Here is a 25,624-nt window from a genome sequence, read left to right as displayed (position 1 = left end):
GCGAGGGGCATTAGGCACATGTAGGAATATATTCCGTTTTCTGGTTGTCCACAGTCCGAGCGCCCTGACCCTTCAGTATCGTTATCTGTTGACCTACTTGGACCAAACGGCATGCTGAGTTGGCCAGAATGCGGGTGTCACAATCATGTCCAGAGAGTAGGGAACAGCACGTGGGTTTCTTGAATGCCAGGGGCAAAGCGGATGGAAATGGAAGCGAGGTTCAATGTTGAGTTCTGTTATTGTCGTTGTAGTTATATTCCGCCTTGGACCCCTTCTGCGCCATTCCTGTCTATCTGCCATGTGTTTTCTCGCCCTTGTTCGGTGGTCGTTGTGTCGTTTGGATGCTGGTTTTGTATCAGGCATGTACCCTCTATCTGCCGGTTTTGTCGTGAATAGGTGTCAGGTCGGTGTTCTTACAGGTAGAGTAAAGCTATGTACATGTATAGAGATCCGCGATCCTTGCGGTTGCCTCACTACACTGTTTCCTGTCCTCCCCCGTGACCTTGTTCACCTTTGTACTACTTGAGGTTAAATCTTGGAGCCGCCAGTCCAACAACAAGTCCGAGAATATACGATGCAGTGATACATTCTAGGTTTCCATGTTTGTGCTCACTTTGAGCTTCAGTGTGAAGGACATGTTGTAGGAGCTTCGCGTGCTCACCCATGTCATCATGTCTTCTGCTTACTCTCATTTTCAAGAAACCACTAATAAGAGAAGCTCATGTCAGCCACAAGATCTTGATTGGTTTTGGATAATCACGACTCACTTTCACTCCTCTCTTGATGCCATCTTCCCAATCCACCTTGGGCTCATAGCCCAGCACGGTCCTCGCCTTCGTGATGTTGAAGTATCGGTCGCGGGACACGAACCCGATGGTCTGCCTCGTCATCGCCGGCCGCGTGCCTCGCGCCCAGGCAACCCACTCTAATACCCAGCCGATGGCTGAAGCAAAGACGGGACTGATTACGCGCACCTGAGAAGCAGGCGTGGTGTCGCCCGCCGCCCGCCATGAGGCCCGGGTGAAGGTCCAGAACGGCTGGTCCTGTCCGTTGGTGATGAAGAACGGCTCGGCCGCCACGCCGTCCGGGTCGGTGAGCAGGCGCTTCGCAGCCAGCAGGTGCGCATCTGCGGCGTTGCCGGCGTAGGTCGCGCTGAACAGATTGGTGTTGTCGCCAATCTGCAGCCACGTGCGGCCGCCGCGCAGGTTGGCGATATGCATCGGGATGATGTCGTTGTCGCGCTCGCCATAGATGAGGGCCGGCCGCAGCGCGGTGGTCCGCATGCCTCCAGGGGTGTCAGCCGCCAGAATGAGACGTTCGGCGGCTGCTTTGGCCGTCGGGTAGGCGATGACCTTGTCTTCTGGGATGACGGTCGACCATGTCTCGTCGGCGTTCGCGACGGCGCATATGCCACCGCGCGCTCTCTGCACCACGCTGGCGCTGCTGGTGAAGACGAATGCCTTGACCCCGGCCTTCTGTGATGCTTCCAGCATGTATTTGGCTCCATCAAAGTTGATGGCATGCACTACTTCGTCTTTGACTGGCTTTCGTGTCACAGTCATGACACCGGCACAGTGGAAGACGACAGTGGGTTTGCAGACATCCAATACACGCTGAATATCGTCCGGCTTGGTGATGTCACCCGACAAATATTCCACGCCGGCAAATTGCTCTTCAGGTTGACGGGACATGACGGCGACTCGAGCATTGGGATATTGCTGTCTCAGCTTCTCGACGATGTGCGAGCCCTGGAGGCCGCATCCGCCAGTGACGAGGTACGATTCTTTGTCCATTGAGGGCCACCGCGCTTTAGATAAAGTTCCACAGATCGGAATGTGAGAAGGCTGCTACGGATTCAGGGTTTTATTTGATGCGATGTTATAGCTTCGTGAGGGGATCCTTCACATGCTCCTGTGGGTGTTGTTTGTGGATTCCTGCGAGTCCACGCCGAAAGCAATCAATCAACGTCAAGATGAAGGGCTTTAGACAGCGGGAGGATTGACATCCTTTACCATTGTCATCGCTACCATTTCAAAGGGATATTTATACGGCCATTACTCATGGTTTTGGTACTCTAGTGCTGATACGTTTGGCCGTTATGTCTTTGTAGGATTTAGGGGCATGCCTCCCTGGCCGGTAGGGGTTGATGCGGTTGGCCATTAAGAAGCCTCGGCTCGCGCTTTGGTGTAGAACCAAATTGGGACACTGGGAGCCACTGCGATCTTCACTTCACACACGAACCCAGAACGGAATGCGGATGCGGTCACCTCGCAGACGGGTTACAGCGGAGGTTCCCAATCAAGTTTACGGTATCGTATATTGAGATTCTAAATCAAGACGTGGGTATCATGCAGTAGAAGACATCTTCGCCCAAATATCCCGACATCCAAGCGCCTGCTCTGTGGTCCATTGAACGCCTCATCGCGATTCATCAACTAACCATCGACAGTCAACCATACACGAGCCTCAGACGCCGTCATCATCAAGTTAAGCTGATGAAAACTATGGATCTTCCAAATTCAAACATTCCGACTAAGACTCAGCTTCTAACCACCTCTGCCCTCGTCCTTCTTCCATCTCAGCCGGATTCGCCCGCTATTGTTGTCTGAAACCCGACCACTTGATTGCGATGTCACGGATTCTGCCTGAGACCGGAACGATTCAGCATTACTTGGCGCCCTGCTGCTGGCGGTCGCTGCCGATGTCGTGCTGAGCCGCCGAGGATCTACCCTTTGGAGGCGCCGTGTTATCTCGGATCCAAACCCGGCCTTCTTCGCAGCTACGAAAGCGTTCTGTCCATCCGCATCTGCTACACGTGGATCAGCTCCATGAGCTAAAAGCATTTCGATGATAGATAGCTTCGCGGTGATGCTGATTGCCGCCTCAATCACTGCGACCAACGGCGTGCACTGGCCTGGGCCCTGCACGTTTGGGCCAGCACGATTCTCTAACAAACACTTGACGATTCGCTCATCTCCCCTTTGGCAGGCCATATAGAGAGCTGTCTTGCCATATTTCTCAGTCAGATCCGGCTTAGCTCCCTGTTCCATGAGGAACGTGGCCATCTCGACGTTCTCCTTCTCACACGCCATGATCAGTGCGGCTTTCCCCGAGTTGTCAGTTTGGTTGATGATCTCAGGTACTGCGCTGACAGAGGCCGGCGGCGGACATGGTGCATACTCCACAACAAGTTTCGCAACCTGAACTCCTCCCTTCGTACTTTGACATCGGTGCAGTGGTGACATGCCCTTTAAGTCTCGCACATCGACCTTTGCCTTTCGTTGGAGCAACATGCCGACTGTCTCACGGTTGCGGGTGCTACATGCCAGCAGCAATGGCGTAGCGAAGTCAGAGTCACGGTGCTCAAGGCTGACGACGTGATCGATGACGAGGCGGAACATCTCGAGGTTCTCCTCTTGTATCACAAGATGCAGCGGTGATGTCCCTCTCATTGAATCACAGACTTCGAAACAGAAGTCCTCAGAGTCAACATCGAAGCCTCGTTCTTGACACCATGCAAATGCGCTGGACAATTCGTTGTCTACAGAAGGCGGGATTGTGGGGTCAATGCTAGCCGGCTCAGGGTTCAGTTCTCGTCCGATATACTCCATATATCCGCGCGCTTCGTCGAAGGCTTGATCAAGCTGCAAGGCCTTCACAAGAAGTTCAGCAGATTCTCGCACTAGGTCTTTCGGCATGGGGTCGATCCTCCTTCTCCCCTCGAAAGCTCGGCTGAGATCCCTGCGCGCCTGCTCAAGCCTTCCTTGCTCCATGTAGAGCTTACCAAGTTTGTGATATAAACGACAGCGTCTATGTTCATCGATCTGCTCGGTAGGTTTTGTGACCTCTTCCTTCAAGAGCATTCTCAACATCTCTTTGCCCTCTATGATGAGATCCGGTATATCGGTATTCATTAGGATCTCAGCAAGGAACTCTTTCATGTCGGCGCTCTCGTCAGGTGTGAGAGCGACATTGTGGACCTCTGCAAGCTGCTTTCGCCATTCGATTCCCTTTCGCTGATATGATGATGCCTTGAGAAAGATGCCACACTTGACCAGTTGACTGACCATCATCTGATTATGCTCAAACTGATACTGCAGAATCTCGCGGCTAGGACAGTCGGCATACCCGGGTTCAGGGTCGAAGTCGTCTTCTTCGATCTCCGGGCTGATATCAACGCCACTATCTGAGGCAAGGTTGTGTATTTCCGACCGAGCGTCTAGTGACATTTGGTCGGGGTTATGTAGAGATACAGCTGCAGCTACGTCGTCTGCAGTCGCTCGCCAAGCCTGTATGTCCCTGGTGACGGCCATGTTAGCATCGGCGACATGATCGTCCATTTCTGTTAGTTGGCCAGGAGGTGGCAAGTCTGGTCTTTGTAATAAAAGGTTTGAAGAGCGGATTTTGTCCGTCAGGCTTCTGATCTCGGCTTGGATTTGGTCTTGAGAGCTTTGTGTTCCCCATAACGACCCGAGTGACAACGTCACCAAGCTGAGCTGCAGTACTTGGGTGTACGAGTTGATGTGTATAATTGTCTGCTTGATTGAGTTGGACTTCAAAGACATGGACAGGTTCATGCGGACTTTGTCGATGGAGGTTGGCTTGTCACGAAGCGAAGGGAGTTGCCCATCCAACTTGTCAAGAGCTTTCTTGCAGGACTTGGCGATCTGCCCGATCTTTCGGTGGTGCTCCTTCTCGAAAGGCAGCTGGCGCGGCCGAGACTGCAAGACCTGCCCGACTTGTGACAGCGCTGAGTGAAGATTTCGAATGGTCTCATAGAATTCAGATACGATATCTGGAGCACCCTTGGTGTCGATGACGAACTGGCCAACACTTTGCGACAACTTGCCGCACACAACCGCTATCCCGACCACGTTGGCTGCAATCGACAGTGGATCCATTTCGAGATGAGGTTGGTCATAACGACAACGCAGTCAGGTCGTTCACTGAAACGTTGTAATGTCCAAAAGAAGGAATTTTGCAAATCCTGGATGAGGCATGTCTCTAATGTGAAAATTGGTAGGCTGTGTAGCTAGGGTGGCGGGCTGGAGGTACTTATGATCCAATGTCGATCACAGCCCTCGAGGTGTCCAAGTATTGTCCAGGGCTGCTGAGGAGTCTCGTGCTTGTCCAAGCCTTCTAGACACGCGTAGGGCTGCGGTACAACATGTCAGATTCCTTTGACGGCCTCTTCGGCAAACTCTTGTCTGAACGGAGACGTTGGGCAACCCAAGCAGATAGCCCGCCAGATACACATATCTTACACTCAGCTTCAGGGATGCTCATCAGGATTTCCTGATCTTGCTACGTACTCTACGGGTAGTAGGAGTCGTATGGACAATCGCCAAGACAGACTTCCGAGGAAATGCTTCGATTCTGTGCAGGAGCAATGAAGTATGTGGCGCTAGTAATAAAGAGAATCGACTCGCGTGCCGTTTTCCCTTCGCATGCAAGTGCGGCTGGTACTTTGCGTGTTCTTTTCCTTGCCCATCGCTCTGCTTGGCATGGATACCGAACAACTCTGGGTTTCAAGAGACTCTGCCCCACTACGTAACCCCAGAAAGATCCCCCGGATACGAAGCCTTTAACCGAGATAACCAGCCCCGGGAACATGGGGATCTGTGGCACTGCTGAAGGCATCTTGTGAACCGGGCGGAGAGATGCCAAGGAATGGATGTTCGTCATCTACAGTAGTAGTTCTTGGGACCTCCCAGGGTGTTGGCGCTGGGGGCTGCGCCATTGTATGAGGACAAATCAGAAGAAGCTGTAGAAGACGGATCGGCACTTCAGCATGCGGGCCGCACCCACGACTGGTTTCTGTTGCAGGGGCTGTGCGCCTGTTCCAGCCCATTGGCCATGGCCTCTGTAAGTGGTCGCACAAGGCATCGTGGTCGCGGAATCCTTCTCTTTTCTTTCCAATTGATTCGACCAAGGGTATGACATGTTCGTTCGCCTTACACTGAGACCGCTCCTTGCTCCAATGTATGCCAGTAAAGGGATTTGTCATTCGTAAAATCCCCTGTGACCCCTAAAATCGAGGCTCGAAGTAGACTGGCCAATTTGACACTCCGGGTATCGCAAGAAAACGAGTGAGCTTTTCTGTTTGATCTACTTCACGTGTCCAGCCTGAGTCTGCCCTGTCAAGGCGTATTATGCCTCAAGGGGGTCCGGCCAGATTGTGAATTCATCAATGACCCCCTCAACCTTCCATCAGGTTCGAAAACTTGAACCAGTTTATACTATCCTGCCCAGCTATTCCTTCGAGATTGTAGTCTAGGACACTTGGCTTAACCCCTTGAAGTCATGGCAGACCGCAACCCTTCATTCTCCCATCAACGTTCGACGCCTGGTTCTCATGGTCCCTCTCGTTGGTCTGCAAATTTAGAGCTGGCCGATCGAGTAACACTTAGCACGGGTCATGACAGGCTTCATTCCCAGGCACGAAGACGACGAATCAATGACCGGGCAGTCATCGAGAACCCACTAGGTTGGTTCAAGCTTCGATGGAAATCGACTTACTCTAAATAACGATAATGTAGCACATCTGTCCGACGAAGACCTGACCGATGACGTTCGATATTTTGCTCAGACATGTTTGCCTTCGGTTGAAAGTGACAAGGTCTTGAGAGCAGCTCGTGTGGCTAAAGACATTCGAACATACGACGATGTTGCTCGTAACGATGCACCGGATGCTGGTTGGGACCTCCCTGTTCAACTAACGGATGTGGAGAAGCTGGCACTTAAACGAGAGAAGGATGTTCTGTTTTCCGAACGAGGCATGCTCATCATTATCTTGACTGTCTCGCTGGCAGCTTACCTCCAGGGCCACGTACAGTCGTCAATCAACGGGGCATCAATCTTCCGCAAGCTCTTTGGACTTGGTGATGGAACAAGTTCGGCCGGGAGCAGTGCTTCAAAGTCAATTACAAATGTCACGGCCAACGATTGGATTTTGGGTGCAATGAACGCGTCCCCTTTTCTATTTGCGGCTTTGCTAGGTTGTCCTCTTGCATTGCCTATTAATGATTTTGCGGGCAGGAGGGGAGCTATGGTCGTTGCTGCCATATTGATTCTGGCGAGTTCATTAGGGTCTGCTTTCGTGAGAGATCCATGGGCTTTGTTTGGGGTGAGGATACTAAACGGTGTTGGTGAGTCTCGCCCGCATATTTCGTTGTAACGAGATATTGAATTAGATCATAACACATGAATAGGCATGGGTATCAAAGCTGTTAGGTAATTTGAGGATACGTCAAGGATCATATTCGAAGTACTGACTCGATCGGTCTAGTACCCCCATCCTAGCATCTGAGACTGCGGTCGGTTTTTGGCGAGGATCTTCGATACTTGCTTGGCAGCTATGGTATAAAACACTTGGTTTTCTCTCAATGGAATTATGACTAACACAGCATACCTAGGGTGGCGTTTGGTATCATGATGGGGTTCGTTTTTAATCTGATATTTACGGCAGCAGCAACCGAGGACATCACGCTTGGCCTCATTCTCGGCGCCCCATCTGTCCCGGCTTTGATATTACTAATTGCCCTGGTTTTTTGCCCCGAGTCACCAAGATACTACATGCGGCCAAGTAGTCCGAATTACAATCCAAGCAAGGCATACAGTATTCTTCTTCGACTACGGAACACCGAGGTAGGTCTCAAATATCGACATGTCATTTCAATCCAATACGTTGGATGATTAAGCTAACAAACGCTTTTTTAGCTACAAGCTCTCAGAGATGTATATCTGGTATATAAGTCAATCGAGCAGGAGGATTACATTGAGGGATATGGCAATGCCACACCAGCCACAGCCAGACAGCGGGGCTTTCTCTACAAGACGATAGAGATTGTCACCCAATATAAGCAGCTTCTCATGGAGAGACGCCTCAGAAATGCCGTAATTAGTAGCTCTACGGTAAACTTAGCACAACAGCTTTGTGGGAGTAAGCTACTGTCCCTCCGAAAGGTCCACTTTGCTGAATCCGCTAATATTTTCCCTAACTCAGTCAACGTCCTCGCTTTCTACTCAGGTAAGTGAGCTTTCGAATCACATAGAGCTAGCTAACATTCAAAAGGGACACTCTTCACGCATGGTGGTGCTGATATAAAGACAGCAATGGAGTACAGTTTTGGTTTTGGTACGTGCATGGCAGCGTACTCACTGACTTTTAGCAACTCATCTAACGTGTCGACTATAAAAGGTTGCATAAATTTTCTTTTCGGACTTCCAGCCATTCGGACCATTGATACACTCGGTCGACGCAAGTGGTTGACGATGACCCTTCCGGTCATGTGTCTATTTATGATGGCAGCCGCCGTATCGTTTCCAATAAAGAATGAAGATATAAAGATAGGGGTAGTTGCAATGTGGTTATATCTTTTTGCTGCAGCATACTCACCAGGGCTTGGTAAGCTTGCAGTGTGCCAACACAGAAGCACAAGCTGATGTTCGCAGGACCAATTCCTTTTACACTAGCAGCTGAAAGGTAAGTTAATTTAGTTGAAATTGAGTAAAGCTATGCTAAGTTTACGTACAGCTTCCCGCTATCTCACCGCGAGGCAGGCTGTGCGTTTGCTATCTCCATAAACCTACTATTCGCGGGATTGCTCTCTATCTTCTTTCCTAGGTATCTATCCTTCTCAGAATGGCTTTCTCTAGGTACTAACCACAAATTTCTCATAGCATCATATCTCATTTGGGTGACGGGGGTTGTCTCGGGCTCTTTGCTGGCCTGAACCTCTTGGCATTTGTCCTAGTCTTCCTCCTCGTCGAAGAAACCAAGCGACGTTCTCTAGAAGACTTGGACTGGATCTTTGCCGTTCCTAAGCGCACTTTTGTGCGGTACCAGATGCAAACTTACTTGCCTTGGTTCTTTCGTCGGTATTTCATAGGCGTAAGAGAAGACAAGCCAAGTCTATATGAAGACAAGATATGGGGTAGAGTGTTCGGAGACGAGCACAATAGGAAGCCATCTGCTGTCAGATCAGATGCTGTCCAATTTGAGCTCTCGCATGAAATTCATAGAGAAGCTAGTGATATACGGGATCTGGATACCCGGTCTGTTGTAGATAGTCTGCATGCTTGATATCGGTCGCCCATCTTCTTTGCTAGGCCGCATACATCTCTCAATAACCAATACTGTGCCTAAGATTTGGCGCAAGCAAAACTCAGATCTAGTTTTTCTTTTATTGGATACAGTGACAAATGAACAACTATTGGCTATCACATCAGATCACCTTTAACCGTGTGCTTACAAAACATTATCATAGCTAAGTAATTCACCAACTATCATCGTAAACAGGAAAACTAACGGTGCATTATCTCGTGGCTTCTATTGAAGATTTTCATTGGTTTAAATTCGTCAATAGTCTACTAAAGAAGTGTCACACATGTTACTGCTATTGGTTGTGTCGAGGCTGTGTAACAAAGTGTTGGTCATACTCGAACGCAATACCGGAGCAACCGCTCACGCCGCTACCAACATGCAGATGAGGCTGACAGTCTTACATGGGAACCAGCTTCAGATGTCCACACCTCCAAAAGAGTGCCGTGAGGCCATCTTATCTCTCAGAATTGGCAGCTTTCCTTCTAATAATTCCTCATTCCTGCTGATGTTGTCTCCCTGAACCTCCGTGCAAGCTCTTCACAGCAATTCATATGTGGAGCGAAATCAATTGTAGCCTGAGCGACCATCTGTTTCCATGTCTGGTGCATCATTGGTTGCATCTGTGATATCTCGTACGGCGATACCTTTGGAAGTATGGCCCCCTGCAATGTGAGCCTTACGGGCGATGATTGTATTTGGGACACTAGGCTCATTGCTGGCAACGGGTAACGCGACGGCTATCGCGACAAAACCGAATACCGCTGCAGCTATGTACTTGAAGCACTTCAACTTCCTTAGCTTGGCCGTGTCTTAGAGTAAAAGAAAAGGACATACCTTCATGATGCTTGGAGGAGGCGTCTTGCAAGAATAGGCAATGGTAAGCCTGAGAAAATTCTTAGCCTGAGTTTTGTCAAAAAAGATTTACATGTCAAGTTGATCAATTCGAAGACTAAGCCTTATGTCCTTTTATATAAATTTTGTAGTACCATATCATATTATCTTATTTTCGGTGAATATGTTGGATAGGAGGGTCAAACGAGGCTACGATTCGAGGCAGATTGCAATAGGAGACTGCTGACAACCAACCAACAGGTGTTATGAAGTTGCTACTGATAAATAAATTTGGGCTTTGAAGTAAAATGGACTGATCCTTTCTGTGTAACTTCGTGACATGTGTGTCAGCAGGCTGATTTTGCGGCCCCCTTGACGAGCTGTTGGTGACTGTCTTCCAGAGTGCTCCGGTCACATTAGCAATCATGGTCGTCAAATGGCTCTATCCCACTCTTGTTTGAATGATAACTAGAAAGTATGGAGAGGCAAATGTCATATTCTACCTAGATGGAAGTGGACCTAGAATTGTTTTAGTTGTTACTTCCGACCTTGTGATTACTCAACTTGAAAATCATGACAAGCTCTCCTAACAGTAAGAGTTAAGCAGATGGCCAATCAGAGACAGATTTGGAAGATTGTATGCCTAAAATTCATTCCACTGGCTGCATCTTGACGGCTTACTCATTGATTTGACTTCAATTTCGAACATGTACAACCAACTTAAGCGCCGTCGATAAGACTCTACTAGGTTGTGAAATGGTGGTCAACCCACTCCTCAACCGCAGCACAGCCTCGGACCCTGCATGCTGCGCCACCAAATATGTCAGGTCGCTTTGACGCCCAGCTTAGGCTTCTACTCCAACTCCAAACCGTCGTGACTTGGAATTGCTGGTTTACGCATGTTACACAATTGTCTTAAATCATCTACCTCCCTAGGTAAGGGTGCACGCAATGTCCTGGGAACGAAGTGTGCAGGTCCGTCCGGGGCCTACAGACAACTTGCAGCTACGGTCACAGGATGAGCTCTGCCAATTCTGTTCTTTTGACTCGGGCAACAACAATGAAAATGGCCATCGCTTCGAAGTGAAGGGTAGATCTCTTGATGAACTTGTGAAGTCATCTACTAAATGCCCGTCTTGTCGCGAGGTCAATACGAACCTTTCATTGAAACAATGCGATATCCACGATTGGGGAGAGGGAGCTCGGCTAGATGTGCAGCTCTATCCTCGAGGTGCACACACATATCAACCTATGTTAGGACGTGCCCTATCACCAGATTTGATGTATGCGAAGATGCGACATTGTCTTGATGAGTGCCTAGCATCTCATCCGGCTTGTCGACAAGATACTGACTCTGGCTGGCTCCCAACACGCTTGATCGATGTCACTTCATCTCGGCCCTTGCTAGTCCCGTCCTTCAAGATCCCACGAAACCGAGATCGACGCTACGTTGCTCTCAGTCACCAGTGGGGACCGAAGCCGTTCCAGAAGCTGACCAAGGACACATACGAACTGTTTCGCGAATATTTGCCATATAGAGCCCTCCGAAGAACTTTCCAAGATGCCATAACGGCAACTCGTCAGCTTGGCATACCCTATCTGTGGATCGACTCCCTTTGTATAATCCAGGATCTTGACGAAGACTGGGTACGAGAAGCAGCTGCAATGTCTCTCGTATATCGAAATGCAATTGTGACACTTGCAGCATCGACTGCAACGCATGTCGAGGATGGTTTCTTTTCCGCGTGGTCTGAAGAGCAGACACCTACACACCTTATTTCAAGAAGCTCCTATAGTGTCACGCTTGATGATAGTAGCGTCGTCACAAGGCAACTCCACGAGGGCCAAGTGCGTCTATCAAAGGCCGATACATACCCACTGAGCGATCGAGCATGGGTTGTCCAGGAGCACCTCCTCTCCCCACGCACTATACACTTTGCACAGCCAATTGTTTGGGAATGTCGTGAGACGCTGATCAAGATCTTCGATATAGATCTCTGCATCTTTCCCACGGAACCGAGCACTAAAGTCTGGAGCGCAGGGCTTGGAAGCAAGGATACCTTGTCACTCTGGAAGTCAACTGTCACGCAGTATTCGGCATGTTCGCTCAGTAGATACACTGACAGGCTAGATGCCATTGCTGGCCTCGCGAAGGTATTTGCATCCGTGATGAAGACTGGCTACTTCGCTGGACTCTGGGCTCAATCTCTCGCCGAGTGCCTTCTCTGGGAGACTACCGGAAGTCGTTCACGCAGAAGAGCCTACGTCAGCGAAGAGGATGATGGGGTTGCATTTGCAAAAAACGTCCAGCTCCCAGTAGTAGCGCCATCATGGTCTTGGGCATCCGTGACAGGTGGAGTGAAGTTCCAAACTCTCCCCGAGGGATACACACCACTTGCAGCTGTCAAAGATGCACACACTGAGCCACATGCCTTGGATGATTTTGGAAGAATACAGAGCGGTTACATCACTGTCGTCGGTCGACTGATTTCACTAGGGAAATACGATGGATTTGACAACCAAAACCTGCTCATCACGGATGACTTCCTGCGGATTTCCCTTGACGACATCTTGTCCACCGACTTAAAAGAACTCTACCTTCTGCCTATAGCACATAAACAAGATGAACGACGCTACTGGTCTCTGCTGGTAACTCGTGCGCACAGCTGGAAGTCTCAGGCCATCCCCGAGTACAAACGGCTGGGACTTGTCGTGTCAATAGCCGAGCAACCCTGTGTGTCTGCGACTAATGAGCCATGGGTCCCGCGGTGGTCGCATATGTTCTTATCTCATGCATACACCATTGAAGATTATGAGAGCCCGACACCAAGCACATTTAGACTGGTTTGAGGTGGGCCAATCCGTGAGGTGGGCCAATCCGCAAGGCAAGGACAATATTGAGAGAAGAGTGTATTGCCTCTCACTCAGCATAACGAAGAACATGCTGCAGGGCTGACCGCGAGCCATCGCTTCAAAACTCAACACAATAAACCATAACCAGGTTCATCTACTGTCTGTCAAAAACCGCCTCTTTGAATTACTTCGTTGAAGAAATCCTTTTTATTTTTTATTTTTAAAAACAAACCGCCCCACGGACTTAAAAACTCGCCAAGGTGACTAAGTCCGCTAGCGGAGATCGTTACGGACCCGTTACCGGAATGCAAAGCGCCGCAGCCGTGCCCATCCGGCACCCCTGACTCACCTTTTTCGGACCTCAATCATCTCATAACGACCGTCCAACCTCCTTGCCCCGTCTCTGCGAGAAGCCACCGCCGCGCGTCTTCAAACCCCAAATATGGCTGCTGCAGTGATCAAGAGCATCAACGCCCGCATCCGGGCCAACCCGGTGACGGACTACTTCTGCTCCACCCGTGAGTGCCCTGAAATTTTCATCGGCCTGACCCCGAGCCCCCCTCCCCGTTGGTGTTGGCCGCCATGAGCCATTGAGAGTCGAATCGGCTATGGAACTGACCGAGGACTGTCTGCACTCATTCGCATGAGAGCTACACTCAATGGGGGCTTGTTGCGAAGGCACAGCCTGGATGGTCGATGAGCTGAGGGACTGACGTGAATGGCAGATTTCTGGGGCCCGGCATCCAACTTTGGGATTCCGCTCGCCGCCATTGCGGACGCGCAAAAGAGTCCCGAGCTGTAAGGACTCAGTTGCAACAAGACAGCCGAATCTTGGTACTGACCCGTGCCCAGTATCTCGGGAGGCATGACCGGTGCGCTCTGCATCTATGCCCTCACTTTCATGCGGTACTCCCTGGCCGTCACACCAAAGAACTACCTCCTCTTTGCGTGCCATACCGTCAATGCCGGTGCTCAGTTCACCCAGGCGTATCGTTATGTAGATTACCACTATTGGGGTGGGAAGGACAGGTTGGCTGCCACTGGCGACGTCGGCGCCATCAAGAGCAAGGTGGCCGAGGTCACAGAAAAAGTGACCGACTCTGTATCAAAATGAGACTGAGAAACGTGCCTTCAATAGCTCGTGGCATAAAGTTTAGGCAAAAAGTGTACAGCATATACCAGGTTTGCATTGGTTGAGGGGGCCGATGGCCGATTATGTCCTTAATGTAACTCTTCACCAGGTTTACACCATTGAATAAGCATATCATTCACATCCATTTATGGGTCTATCTCGTGACCAAGGGTTCTCGATGATGTAACAAACATTCATTCACAAGCCAGCAAGCTTTCCTCTCAGGATTCCGACAATGACCTCTGGATTCGGCTTCTCCGCTCCAGCATCCAGCACCTCCTGCCTCGCAACCTTGACGAACCTGATTCCAGGCGCGCTCGCCCTCACCGCATCGCCGACCTTGGCGACCTCCTCGTCCGGGATGCCTCCACCGAAGATGACCGCCTTCGGCACCCTCCTCTCTCCAGCCGGCAGGGTGGCGTTCGTGCCCAGCCCGGAAGCCGGGTCGGCGTCCAGGTCACCGGCGCAGACGGCCGGCAGCTCGGCGGTGGCCGCGTCAAGATCTAGACAAATATGAACCACTGAGCGCCAAACGCGTTAGCATCCTTGCCGGGTAGACGTCTGTCGCCCCTGCGGAAGTGGAACACGTGCCATCATACTCAGGCAGCAGCTGTGCCCGAACTTCTTGAGCGACCTGCGAGTTATTGCCATAGCTCGCGACGGGGACGGTGGCGGAGACAGCCATTGTTTTCGATTCAAACTGTGGTATCTGTGTGAACTAGCCAGAGTGATGTGAGAAGGAATCCGAAAGTGCAAGAGACAACTGAAGCAGGATCTTTGAGTTACCAGTGGAGGGCTGTTGATATTGACTACATGCCGACTACGTGCCGAGACCTGAACCCCTTTTATACGTCCTAGCAGCGGTTTCCTCGCGCCTCCATCACGTCTTAATTCATTGACTTCAACACCCACTACAACGGACTCGACGGACTACCGCTCGCTCAGCAGCGCTTGTGCTGTGGATGGATCTCAATATAGCATTCCATGCGCCCGGACATTCGCAGATACAGGCCTCTATTCCAAGTTCCCTAGCTTGATTTGCTTCTCGGTGATTGCTTGGGGAAGTTGGGGCAAGGCCGTCAAGAAGATCCGTAGACTTTGACTGTTGATGTAGAGTAGACGAGCAAACGATACCACCGCGGTGGCGACAATAGGTGCGCCGATGACCTGGGAACGGGAGGGCGGCATAAAGTTGTAGAGTGTGAAGTAAAATAGCCTGTAGTCGTCAGTCCGGGCTGGGGTTGCGGAGCCAAGCATGTAAGGGATCGTTGTCGGACTGAACAACTTATGCCCTCATGCTTTTTGTCGCAGCGACGATTGTCAAGATGGTCGGAGTGCAGAACAGAATTGGGATAAGCCAACAGATGCACTTCATAGAGACCGTTTCGCTGAGTTGATAGACAATTCTCTTTCCTACTTGCTATTGATGAATATGGAGTAGCTCAAATCAGAAAATTCTCATTCAGCCACCACGTTTGTGTGCCATCCACCGATTTACTTGCACGCTCAACAGCTAGATGACAGATTATCGAAGCTCATCTGCTTTACCTCTTTATTCCAAACCAAGGTGGGTAAGCCTAAACACCTGCAAAACAAACATATCCAATGCCCAGGTTTCGCCATACGAACGCCAGTGACTCAAGGTGCAGAAGACAAAGAAGAAAATTTGTACATGGTCCACTTCGGGGCTCCTCCGCTAAACTTCGAGTACTTCGCAACGTCTCTTTTTGTTTGGTCTGTGAACTTTTGACTGTGCTCGTTTCTCGTGCCTCTTTTCTCTCAGTACGGGATCGGCAGCCCTCCGCCAATATGTATCGGGCTGACGATTGATGGATATAATAGATAATGACGCTATGATGGAATGTGACAAAGGGAATGTGGGTGATTACAACACTGTAACTCTGTAGTAGCACAGGTGCGTCAGGTTGGGTGAGCCACGGTGGACGATGCCTTATAGAATGAATCTCATAATCTCGAAGACGTCGCCATCAAGTACCGTCGCGCGTTCTTGACGCGACGGTGTTTTCGAACAATGGAACCGAGCGTTTTCACTCGCGTTACTACCTCAACGTGTTGAAGTCTAACTCCGTTCCCAGGCTGTTGTTCATACCCAAGTTGCCTATCGTGCTCATGTCCGAGTTTGCTCGTTGTAAGGCGTGGAAGTCACCAATAGTTCGTATTTGAGGTCCCGCCAAGTTGTAACTGTTGGCACGCGCGGGGCCTTGTCTGTTGACCAACATTTGACCCATCGAACTCAATGTGTTCGCCATCCCCTGTCCCATGTTAGGATTGAAGCCCTGATTCATCACTTGGTTCTGGTCCATGCCCATGTTTTGCTGATTCATGGAAGGGCCCATGCCATTTTGCAATTGAGCATTCATGCTCTGCATGGCAGACATAGAAGGATGTTGTTGCGGTTGTTGCGGGTTCGAAGTGGCGGGATTATTGAAGGCCGAAGATGGACCAGCTCCCATGGGACTCATCACCATGTCGGACATGGAACTATACCCCTGCGACGAAAACTCGATAGGAGGAGACAGAATGGGGGGAGAACTGACAAAGGGCGAGCTCATGTCGTTCGATGATGGTGGAGCGCCATTTTGAGGGCTGCCAGATTCGTTGCTCAACTCCTCAACACGGGGAACGGGAAATTTCTTCTCATATTCGGACATGACGGGAGGCTGAGCCATGCCGGCATTTCCGAAGCCGTCGAAAATATCCACATTGCAAGCATTCTCGGGAACGTTTTGGAGCATAGGGTTGGCCAGACGTGGGAGAACTTCGTGAACCTTGCTGAGCAGTAGTGGCATAAAGCGGTGATCGCCGTTACGAAGAACGGAGAGCAAGTTCATGAGCTGACGGAGGTGCTCACGAGGGCCAACTGTGAATGGATCTCGGGATGCTGGCTGCAATGACAGCACATCTGTTAAAGCACAAGCAATATCGAACAACTTTGCGAGTAAAGGCACTCCGAGCAGCTCGAGTGTTTGCTGAGATACTGACGAAGTAGCGGACAATACATCGCCGGCGATGTTAATGGGATACTGGAAGGACATCAGAGGATCGTTTCCGTTGGAGTTCAGGTTGCCACTGTTCATGGACAATTGCCATGTCATCGTCTTCAGCCACTGCTGATTAGTGCGGAGGTCGGCGAGCTGTGTGTCAGCCACATTTAAGTAAGGCGGCAAGACTTCATTCAGCTGCTTCTGGAGGGCGGATAGATACGATGCGGAGCAGTCATTGCGACCCTTGTTCCACAGTGCAACAAAGGCATCGTCGAAGGGCCGGAACAGATTCACGAGAAGAATGAAGCCGTTCAGATGGTGAGCCAAGGGGTCGGCTGGGTCATCGCCGAGTGTGGGCTGGTTAATAGTGGCTTGCAGTGTTAGAGGTCGGTGGCGCTGCAAGGCATAGGCTCTGAGATGATCGTCATTAGTTTGCAAGAATAAAGTGAGACGTTGCGGGTCATTGTCTTAAACATACCGTTCGGTGACAAACAGCAGCCAATAGAGACGACGTCTCCTGGACGCCTCAACGCTGTCATACTGCAAATATGTGTCCTCCTTGTTCATTCCAATGAGATGGGCAAGTGTTGTGGCCTCTCGAAGGTGGAACCAAGCCTTGTCGTGGAGGTCTAGTCCATAGTAACAGCCGAAGAGAAAATAGCTGGTGCAGAGCGTGTTGAGAGTGGGTGAATCAAGATAGTCGTATGCCTTGCGCACACGGACGGTCTCTTCCATCAACAAGGTGCCAGAAACAATGTTAGCCCCGGGCATGCTGTCAAGTCCGTATGGGTCGCCTCCGGGCATTCCCATTCCTGGCTGGATCATCATGAAGGCACACAATGAGGTGAGCAGGCAGTAGGTGTCGAGGCTCTGGTCCATATACATGGCCTGCTGCTCGAGCCGTTGACGGTGAAGGATAGGCATCGTCGGATACATGTTGGCGAAGAAGAATTCAATGCAGTCCTTAACCATCTCGCTCGTAAGGAGGCCAGGGGTGGGTGCCAGGCTTGGGCTCGATGGCGGGCTGTTGATCCCGTTCATTCTGTTCTGGACCTTTGCAGAGAGGCTGGTCTGGCGCTGAGTCTCCCTCAATTCACTGATGACCTTGGCTCTCGAGCCCTTGGGCCCCTTCTTCTGTGGGATTGCATTGTAGGTGCAGGACAGCTGGGCCGAAGAGCAATTTCGACACGGATTAATCCCATCGCACTTGACCTTGCGACGATGGCAGGCGTCGCAAGCCCGCTTGACGGCGGTCGACATGGCGGAATGCTGAATCGAGTCCGTGGTGAGATCCGTCTCGCGTCCGAATCAAATGCTTGTGGAAAAAGGTTGTGGTTTTATTCAATTACGATTGCGTTCGCAGCTAGTGGTCGCGCATGGGCGCCTCGTTGTCTCGGCAAACTGTATTTTCCTTCTGGGGGAGCCTGGAGGGGATCAAGGGGATCGTGGAGACTCCAGGAGTGATTGCATGCAGCTTGGGGAGTGTAATCGGCCCGTACAAGAATTGAGTGGTGGGTTGGATAGGATCTCCAGGGAATCGCGGGGGGATCAGGCGAGAAAATCCGGGGCCGGGTGACCGTTGGCAGGGCGTTGGCGGTACCAGAACTTTAATCCGATGGAAAGTGAAGAGACTGTGCTTGCAGCGGTGTCGTGAAGCACGAGGATGCAAGCAAAGGCGGTGTTTGTCTGTTCGTGATGTTGTTTTGGTAGAAGAAGAGTAGTGGTAGTTTGGGTTGGGAAGGGGGAGGAGAGCAAATGAATGAGCGAGACGGGGAAACAGGAGAGGAGGAGCGGTGGGCAGGGGGGGAGAGAGCGGATGGGTGGAGGGTGGATGGGAGGGAAAATGAGGAGACGAAGGGCCGTTCGTGGGTGCAGCAGGCAGGTGCAGGTGCGATCGGTGGGTGCAGCAGGCAGGTGCAGGTGCGATCGGTGGGTGCTGTGCTGTGCTGTGCTGTGCGGGCTGGGCTTTCCCGCATTGTCTTGTTCTATAGACTTTTCTATTACGGTAGATACAAACGGTCAGTCCCTCCTTGCGCGCTCCTCCAGGTTCTCTCTTTCCCTCTCGTCTCTTCACTCTTTCCTGCTGGGCTAGCTGAAGTCGGTCGGGACTGGCACGAGTGGAACGGCAGGCGCGAACTCGCATTGGCTCGAACGACTGGGGCTGCACAAATTGAGAAGGAGCCCCGCTGGCCCCCGGCTGGCTCATTGCTGCTTTGACGGGGGCTAATTTGGGGCATTTTGAGGAGAAGAAAGAACGACCAGGGCTGGCCCCGTTGCGCCGGAGGTACGTACAGTACCAAAAGAAATAACGGTGAAAACGGAGGTATCTAGGTAGACTATGCTCAGCTTGGTAGCCTCTAGTCAGTGCAGCCAGTGCTTCTTGGGGGCGAAAACACTGCAAAACGGCGCGAGATTAGGGGGTCGGCGGTGTTAGAAACCACCTGAAATCTTCGCATTGGCGTGTCTCAGGCCCAGAATTCCTCAGTCTATTAGCAATGGATTATAACGGCCAAGTCACTCACCAGGCGAGCAAAGAGGAAGCGGTACTTCGTGTCCTCTGCCTGAGGGCCCGGGGGTTGTCAAGCTGGCCTGGGGCGGGGGGGGGAGGAGTGGGAGGAGGGTTAATTTCGCTGACTCTCCGTAACGTTGTACGGCACTTGCCCTCCTGCCTCCCTCCAGTCATGTCGCACGACACAAGCCCAAACTGCAGCTAAAAATCAGTCAAATGGGCTGAGCGCCTGTAATACGATTGGTCATAGGCCTCTGTCCCGTCGCAGCGATCCTGACTCTGTCGACTCGTTGAATACATCGAGCCTCACCTGACTCTCCAGCCCAGGCGAAGTCTCTGGCGAGTCTCGCCCGTCCACATCCCGCAGAAGAGTGAAAGGAAACGCACGAACCAGCCCCGGAGGGCCGCTGACGAAGGTGCACATCTCGTGACAATACGAAAAGTCGAGCGCCCAGAATGCCTACTATCCAGTAGTATCGTCACCTTTCGCCTTCGAACACGATTCGCATTTGCCGGGAATGTCCAGAAGACCGCCGGTTTCCGGCAGAGGTCTCCGTTGCCCTACGGTCAGCTCTTGCTTCTCATACGGCCGTCGTCATATGATCACGAAGGTGAGCCGGTGAGGAGGCTCAAAGCAAGGAGAGACCTGAAGCAAATGCCTCCACGTCATCCAGTGGTCTTGGGGCTTCCCCTGTGGCTGAGACCGGCAAGAGGGAGGACAATACACAGTGGCACACGATTGACAAATAATCAGAAAGACTGGAGGCTACAAACGGGCTCGTCATTTCTGTGCGCGCGCTCCATGACGGATTCCTCGGCTCTTGCAAAATGGCCACGGTGCTAAATTCTATTAGTTTGCCCCTAGCTGGAGACTCGTCCTCAAAGCTCGTGACAGTGGCATCCAAACCGGCACACAATGGCCTTCACCAGCAACTGACGCGGCATCACCGTCTTTCTGTTGTTTTCTAATCGTGATTACGGAAGGGTAAGGTAAGCTCGGGCAGGTATTTTGAGACTTTCTCTGGCAGAGAGGCGGAAGCAGATGAAGACACGCACCCGCTGTGGCTCACCTCTCGCGACGCGCCTTTTAGGGTGCCCTGGAAGACTGAAATTGATCGGCATTCGCCAAACCCCTTCTGTCTAAGACCAATACATGCTTGTGCTGGTGCATTGAAAACAATATATTTGGCAGCAACACTACACTAGCAAGGCAGGGCGTTGGGCTTCATCTGCATAACATAACCCTCGTTCGTCTATGGTCACAGCGTGGTGCTGACTGACCTGAGTGAGATGCGCTGCATTGTGCATCCTCGCGGTACAAAACGGTGGTTGATCCTGGCCACCGTGAGAAAAAACGGTGGGCAGATCATGACTCTCACCCGCAAATCCATGTCGGGCTCCCCGTTCGAAAGGCCATGGAAAACTTCCATCCGCCTTCCATCTGCCTTAGCCCGCACTGAGCTGCCTTTGGTTGCCCAATCAGAGCCTGCACCGTTGCATTATTTGCACATCTCCACTGATTTATGCAGCATAACCATGATAGGTACTACGCAGTAGGCAAATCTTGGTCTGTTCCTGTCTGGCACTCCACCCTTGAATGAATTCAATTGCGCTCTCAAGCCTGTGTGGGTGGGAGCACCGTTTTTGTCTCTCCTCTCCCCAGTTTTCAGGCGCTGTTTAGCTATTAAAAAGGTGCTGTCAAACTGGGACAGGGTCGCGCGAACAACTTGATAGCGCGAGCCACAGTCAATGCGAAGGATGAAAGCTCATCTCTCATCGCTGTCGCAATATGGCAATATGATACAAGACAGGGTTATGCTAACCCGTTCTTGACCCTTCCCGAGGATGTGGCTTGCTGCTGTTTCATGCGACCCAGAAACATCCCAAAAGGGTCGCACTCGAGTAGATGCTGTAGTCACGAACGATGGGAATGCTAGAAGCTGCGCATTCGTCGTAATCTGTGGTTCTGTTGAAGGACTCTTAATGAGGGTAGCATAAACGAGTTCACTTAGTAAAAGCAGCAGCCACAAACGGGATTTCACGCGTGCCCCGGCATCCCATGTTCGGCTCCTCCATCCTATCCCGTGAGACTGCATGGGGAGGGAGGGTGTCAGCCATTCGATGAACGAACGGCTTGCGGATGTCGGTCTGGCATCGCACGTAGCGCAGCACATCTCAGCGAAGCACAGGCACACCGCAGGCTCGTGCTCCCCGAAAGTCAACGTTGCGTCGACCTGCCACAGTGGTGATACTAAAGCTAGGCATATCCCTCCCACTGCGCCGCCGCCGCCGCCCAGTCAATTCGAGTGCCATATTCCTGGATCATTCCTGTCAGAGCCGCACGATCTATGACTACACTACCGCAGTCCTGGAACAGCAATTGTGAGAGATGCGTCATCCCCCTATATGATGGTGATTGCTCAACTGATGGCCTGAGGCATCGACCAGCAACCTGGCATCAACACTGCTCCTATCCCGTGAGAGGCGCCGACCGGTCAGCATGCAAATTCGCCGTCCCGTCCAGAGATGGTGCTGAGGCGGGGTTGTCATGCCAGACCGCCTGGAAACGATGATTATGCGAAGCTGGGGAAAGCGGAGTTCTCCAGGAAAATATTCCTGATGTCTTGCCCGGTTCGAAGCGACCCCGTGCCCGCCCGCAACAAGCTAAAGCGCAAAGGGCCGACGAGGCTGATAGATGGGGATGCGCTCACCGTCGAGTGATGGCGAGCGTTACAACGCATTTTGGCACCAAAACCCTCGGAAATTGTTACTTTCCAACTGGAAGGTATTTGAAGTGCCTCTCGAAGCGGTTGTTATTACAGTTTGATGGCCCAGTGCGGCCTGGGTGGCTGGAGCCTCATCACCGTTCCGACCGCCGAGTTGTCAGCCTTGCATCAGCGGTGGTGAGGGGGTTGGCAGCCGGAGGATTTCGGCCACTTCCATTGTCACCCTGCTGGCCGTCTACTCTGAAGTCGTGGATCGGGGCGAGTAGTTCTCAAGCTCGGAGTCGCGTAACTGTCAAGCACGCCGACGGCGCTCCGACGACAATGACAATGTCTGATCGCCTGCTTACTTGGCTTCTACTATCAATTGGCAAATCTACTTCTCCTTGGGACGAAGACAGGCATTGCTTCCGCACTGCGGGGAATGGTGTCTGCCAACTCGCTGATGCTCCACTGCTCCAGACAGACGGCCCGATGATAGCAAAAGTCCAGCGCCTCCTCCGCACTCGCCATATGGAGCCCCGTTGCAGTGTGGCTTGCTCGGTCCGATCGTTTTGCTTGAGATTCGTCGCCAACGGCGATCCTTTCAGTGTACTATTGGTTCTGCTAAGGACGGTGAGTATGCGTTATATTGGGCAGACAGCCGCGACGGTCGAGGCCTATGCCTCATTCATACCTTATTCCGCTGTGTCCGCTCTTCGTTGGTGCTCGGAGCTCGAGCTCGCTCTGGCCTGGGTCAGCGGCTTGGTCCTGCTTCAATAAGGGCGTCGGCCTCATGTCGCTCGATTGCGACAGTAAGCTTGATAGTGGCAAGACGTCCTCCCTCAAATTTCAAGCTCTGATACCTTCGTTCGCCGAGATCACTGCCTCTCAGGGGCAATATAAGCGAGTACTGGTGGCCCATGAGGCTGGGCTATAATAGTTATGCAAAGCAGAGAATGCTCAAAGATGTCACAACGATTCGGCCCTGTTGATCCTGCCGTTGCTGTTGCCAATGCCTGTCTTGAACGTGTCATGAGTCCATTGCCTGTCGACCGACCTATTTCGTGACGACCCCGATGCGGAATTAAGACGCCGCTTATACATGTATATGCTGGTATTACCAAACGCCAATGATCTAGGCCTTGAAATATCCCACAGATCATCCAGATCAGCCCCCCTCATGACCGACGACCCTTTGATCGCTTAGGCAGGTAGCGCACCCACGGCACGCAGTTTCCTGCGTCCCCCTTGGGGCCTAGATCTTGCGCAGGAACAAACTCTCCCGTCTGCAGGCTCCCCTTGACGAAGAACATGTACCACGCCTCATGCAGGATGTCCCTCCTCCCACCGCTGCACCGCAGCACGACCTTGCCCCCGCTGAACTGCTCGATCGCCTTCTGCACATCCATCAGGGGGTAGTGCGCCCGCTGGCTCGGCACAATGCCGGCGTCTGCCAGGGCCGTGTACGTGTCAAGCTTGGTGAAGAGCGCCGCAGCCCGCACGAAGTAGTCGACCACCTCGACGCCCGTGTTATATCCATCCCCGTAACAAGAGGGCGCCAGGGTGTTGATGCAAGTCGCGTGCTTGTTGTACTCGTGCGCCCAGAGGTGCGCGTTCGAGCCCCGGTCGGCTACCCAGTATCGGTCCATGAATTGGAGCAATTCGTCCTGCCCGTGGTGCGCAAGGACGGCACTGATATTATCGAAGTGTGGAGCCATGTTGCAGTAGGCATTATATGATCCGTCGCAAAGGTCGGGCCTATTCAGACAGTAATGTTAGCCCCGTGGTTTTGGTGAAAGAAGCATTTGCGATATTTCGTGATGATCACCTTGCCGCAAACGTGTCAAGGGACGAAGAAAGCCGAGGTCACTAACCATAGTCCATGAACAGTCCAATCTGCATCCGACACCCCATCGTGCACATGTGTATCCCAGAACTGCGTCAACAATAGCCTCCCGCTGGGATATACGAAGCAGCACGACTCGCCCGCCACAGGCGTGCTGTTATGACAGCTCAGGGGCCCATCCCGTGGGCAACTCGAGGACATAAATGGCGCATCAAGGCTGGCCGGAGCATCTAATATTGCGAGCGGATGCGGTAGGTCATTGGAGAAAAGAAGCTGTGAGAATAGTCTGCCGGCGTAGGACAGAACTGATCGTAGAGATACCGAGGGCGACATAGTTGATCAGGAGAATCTTCAGTAGATGCTAGATGAAGGTTCCTGTGATCAATGGATCAATCATCCTCGGCGGGATGGTGATGACGAGTTGCTGAACTTGTCCTGTTCAAGCTCTCCTCCACCTTGAAGCTTGGTGGTGACGACAGTCCTAGGTGATGCGCAGGGCTGTAAGGTCAGTAGGCGCCACTAACAGGTCGGGTAATGGGCACTAATCCCCTGTGGGCTAGCTAACAGCGGGTATTGCTTTACCGCTTTCCAGGCGCCGGAGGACTCTTCAATCCCTGCATCTCACGAGAGCTACATGTGACAAGTTCGAGGCAACGACACTTCAGTCTGCTTGTCTACTCGTAAGGTATAATTGATAGAGTCTTAAATGTATTGGCTCATTAAGTGCAATCTGGCAGAATGCATTACTTCCAGTAGGAGGCTCTCTTAGCCTTTACATTATTTGTGAGGCGCCTCTATTTGTTAGTGTTAAGCTCTACGAAGGCCACTCAACCTGTATCTGCAGGCAGTGTAGCCATGACACTCACGAGCGTAACACTTGGCCAGGAAGATGTAGAAAGAACGTAGAAAACAAATAGCACTGTCGCATGACACGAATATTCGTATATATCCAGGGCGTGGTTGCGACTTGGTAACGTCGACATCATCCACGGCCTCCGCAATTCCACATATCATAAATCCCCACCTCAAGACGGCCTATCAATATCCGGGCCTGGGAGCTCACCGACAACAGCGTGAATTGGCCGCAACCAGTGCAAAGTATCCCAGTTAACAATGTTATAATCCCGGTTGAGGTTCCTGCCATGGAGCACGAGGGCAAGGGTCGTGACGAGTTCGACACATTTGCCCTCTCCCTCCAGCTTCGGTTCCCATTAGACACCTTACGAGCAAGCTCGGCGGACAGTGCCTTCCAGATGTGGTATTCAACGGCCCATGTGTCAGAGTCTCCAGTGTCATATCCTGCAACAGATAAGTGTAGGTGTTAGCGAGGTTCACTAATACTTGACCCAATTCTTATTATGTTGGAGCTCCTACTCTTGAAGATGTTAATGGTCTGGCCCACCAAAAGCCATGGTGTCATCATGTCTTCAAACGCGTCCCATTTGGCGGAAGGGTCTGCTGAGAATATAGCATCATCAAGGATGTGCTACACCCATGCCTAGAAGAGAGCCCGCCTTCCAGAGGGACTGTCCATGAGTTGCTCGGCTTTGGGTGCCCATGCTCGGAGCTTGGTCTGCTGAGCCGGCTTCAGCTGTGCCCAGGTCGCTGAGGTGGAGAAGAGGGAGGCAACAAAGGCA

At 51.7% G+C, this 25,624-nt stretch overlaps 6 protein-coding genes across 6 annotated transcripts; 1 reads left to right on the top strand and 5 right to left on the bottom strand.

Annotated features, from left to right (window-relative positions):
* Positions 1–719: 719 nt before the first annotated feature.
* On the bottom strand, positions 720–1,793 carry UCRPA7_5729 (putative sterol-4-alpha-carboxylate 3-dehydrogenase protein; the record flags this gene model as incomplete). The annotated part of the gene is made up of 1 exon (XM_007918273.1): positions 720–1,793. One exon carries the CDS (start codon positions 1,791–1,793, stop codon positions 720–722), a length of 1,074 nt encoding a protein of 357 aa, XP_007916464.1.
* Positions 1,794–2,546: 753 nt separating this feature from the next.
* UCRPA7_5728 lies at positions 2,547–4,901 on the bottom strand (the record flags this gene model as incomplete). Its single annotated transcript, XM_007918272.1, has 1 exon — positions 2,547–4,901. One exon carries the CDS (start codon positions 4,899–4,901, stop codon positions 2,547–2,549), a length of 2,355 nt encoding a protein of 784 aa, XP_007916463.1.
* An 8,331-nt stretch (positions 4,902–13,232) lies between these two features.
* On the top strand, positions 13,233–13,904 carry UCRPA7_5727 (putative upf0041 domain-containing protein; the record flags this gene model as incomplete). Its single annotated transcript, XM_007918271.1, has 3 exons — positions 13,233–13,308; positions 13,516–13,588; positions 13,643–13,904. The coding sequence occupies 3 exons, from the start codon at positions 13,233–13,235 to the stop codon at positions 13,902–13,904; spliced, it is 411 nt and encodes a 136-aa protein (XP_007916462.1).
* Positions 13,905–14,120: 216 nt separating this feature from the next.
* Positions 14,121–14,573, bottom strand: UCRPA7_5726 (hypothetical protein; the record flags this gene model as incomplete). Its single annotated transcript, XM_007918270.1, has 2 exons — positions 14,121–14,443; positions 14,522–14,573. The coding sequence occupies 2 exons, from the start codon at positions 14,571–14,573 to the stop codon at positions 14,121–14,123; spliced, it is 375 nt and encodes a 124-aa protein (XP_007916461.1).
* Positions 14,574–15,982: 1,409 nt separating this feature from the next.
* Positions 15,983–17,968, bottom strand: UCRPA7_5725 (putative c6 zinc finger protein; the record flags this gene model as incomplete). Its single annotated transcript, XM_007918269.1, has 2 exons — positions 15,983–17,339; positions 17,406–17,968. The coding sequence occupies 2 exons, from the start codon at positions 17,966–17,968 to the stop codon at positions 15,983–15,985; spliced, it is 1,920 nt and encodes a 639-aa protein (XP_007916460.1).
* A 5,351-nt stretch (positions 17,969–23,319) lies between these two features.
* On the bottom strand, positions 23,320–23,859 carry UCRPA7_5724 (putative ribonuclease trv protein; the record flags this gene model as incomplete). The annotated part of the gene is made up of 1 exon (XM_007918268.1): positions 23,320–23,859. The coding sequence occupies one exon, from the start codon at positions 23,857–23,859 to the stop codon at positions 23,320–23,322; it is 540 nt and encodes a 179-aa protein (XP_007916459.1).
* Positions 23,860–25,624: the final 1,765 nt, after the last annotated feature.

The sequence above is a fragment of the Phaeoacremonium minimum genome (genome assembly GCF_000392275.1).
Source record: "Phaeoacremonium minimum UCRPA7 unplaced genomic scaffold PA7_03_scaffold_433, whole genome shotgun sequence".
Lineage (NCBI taxonomy): Eukaryota > Fungi > Ascomycota > Sordariomycetes > Togniniales > Togniniaceae > Phaeoacremonium > Phaeoacremonium minimum.
Note: the sequence above shows the minus strand (reverse complement) of the source record. Positions and strands in the feature narration are given on the sequence as shown.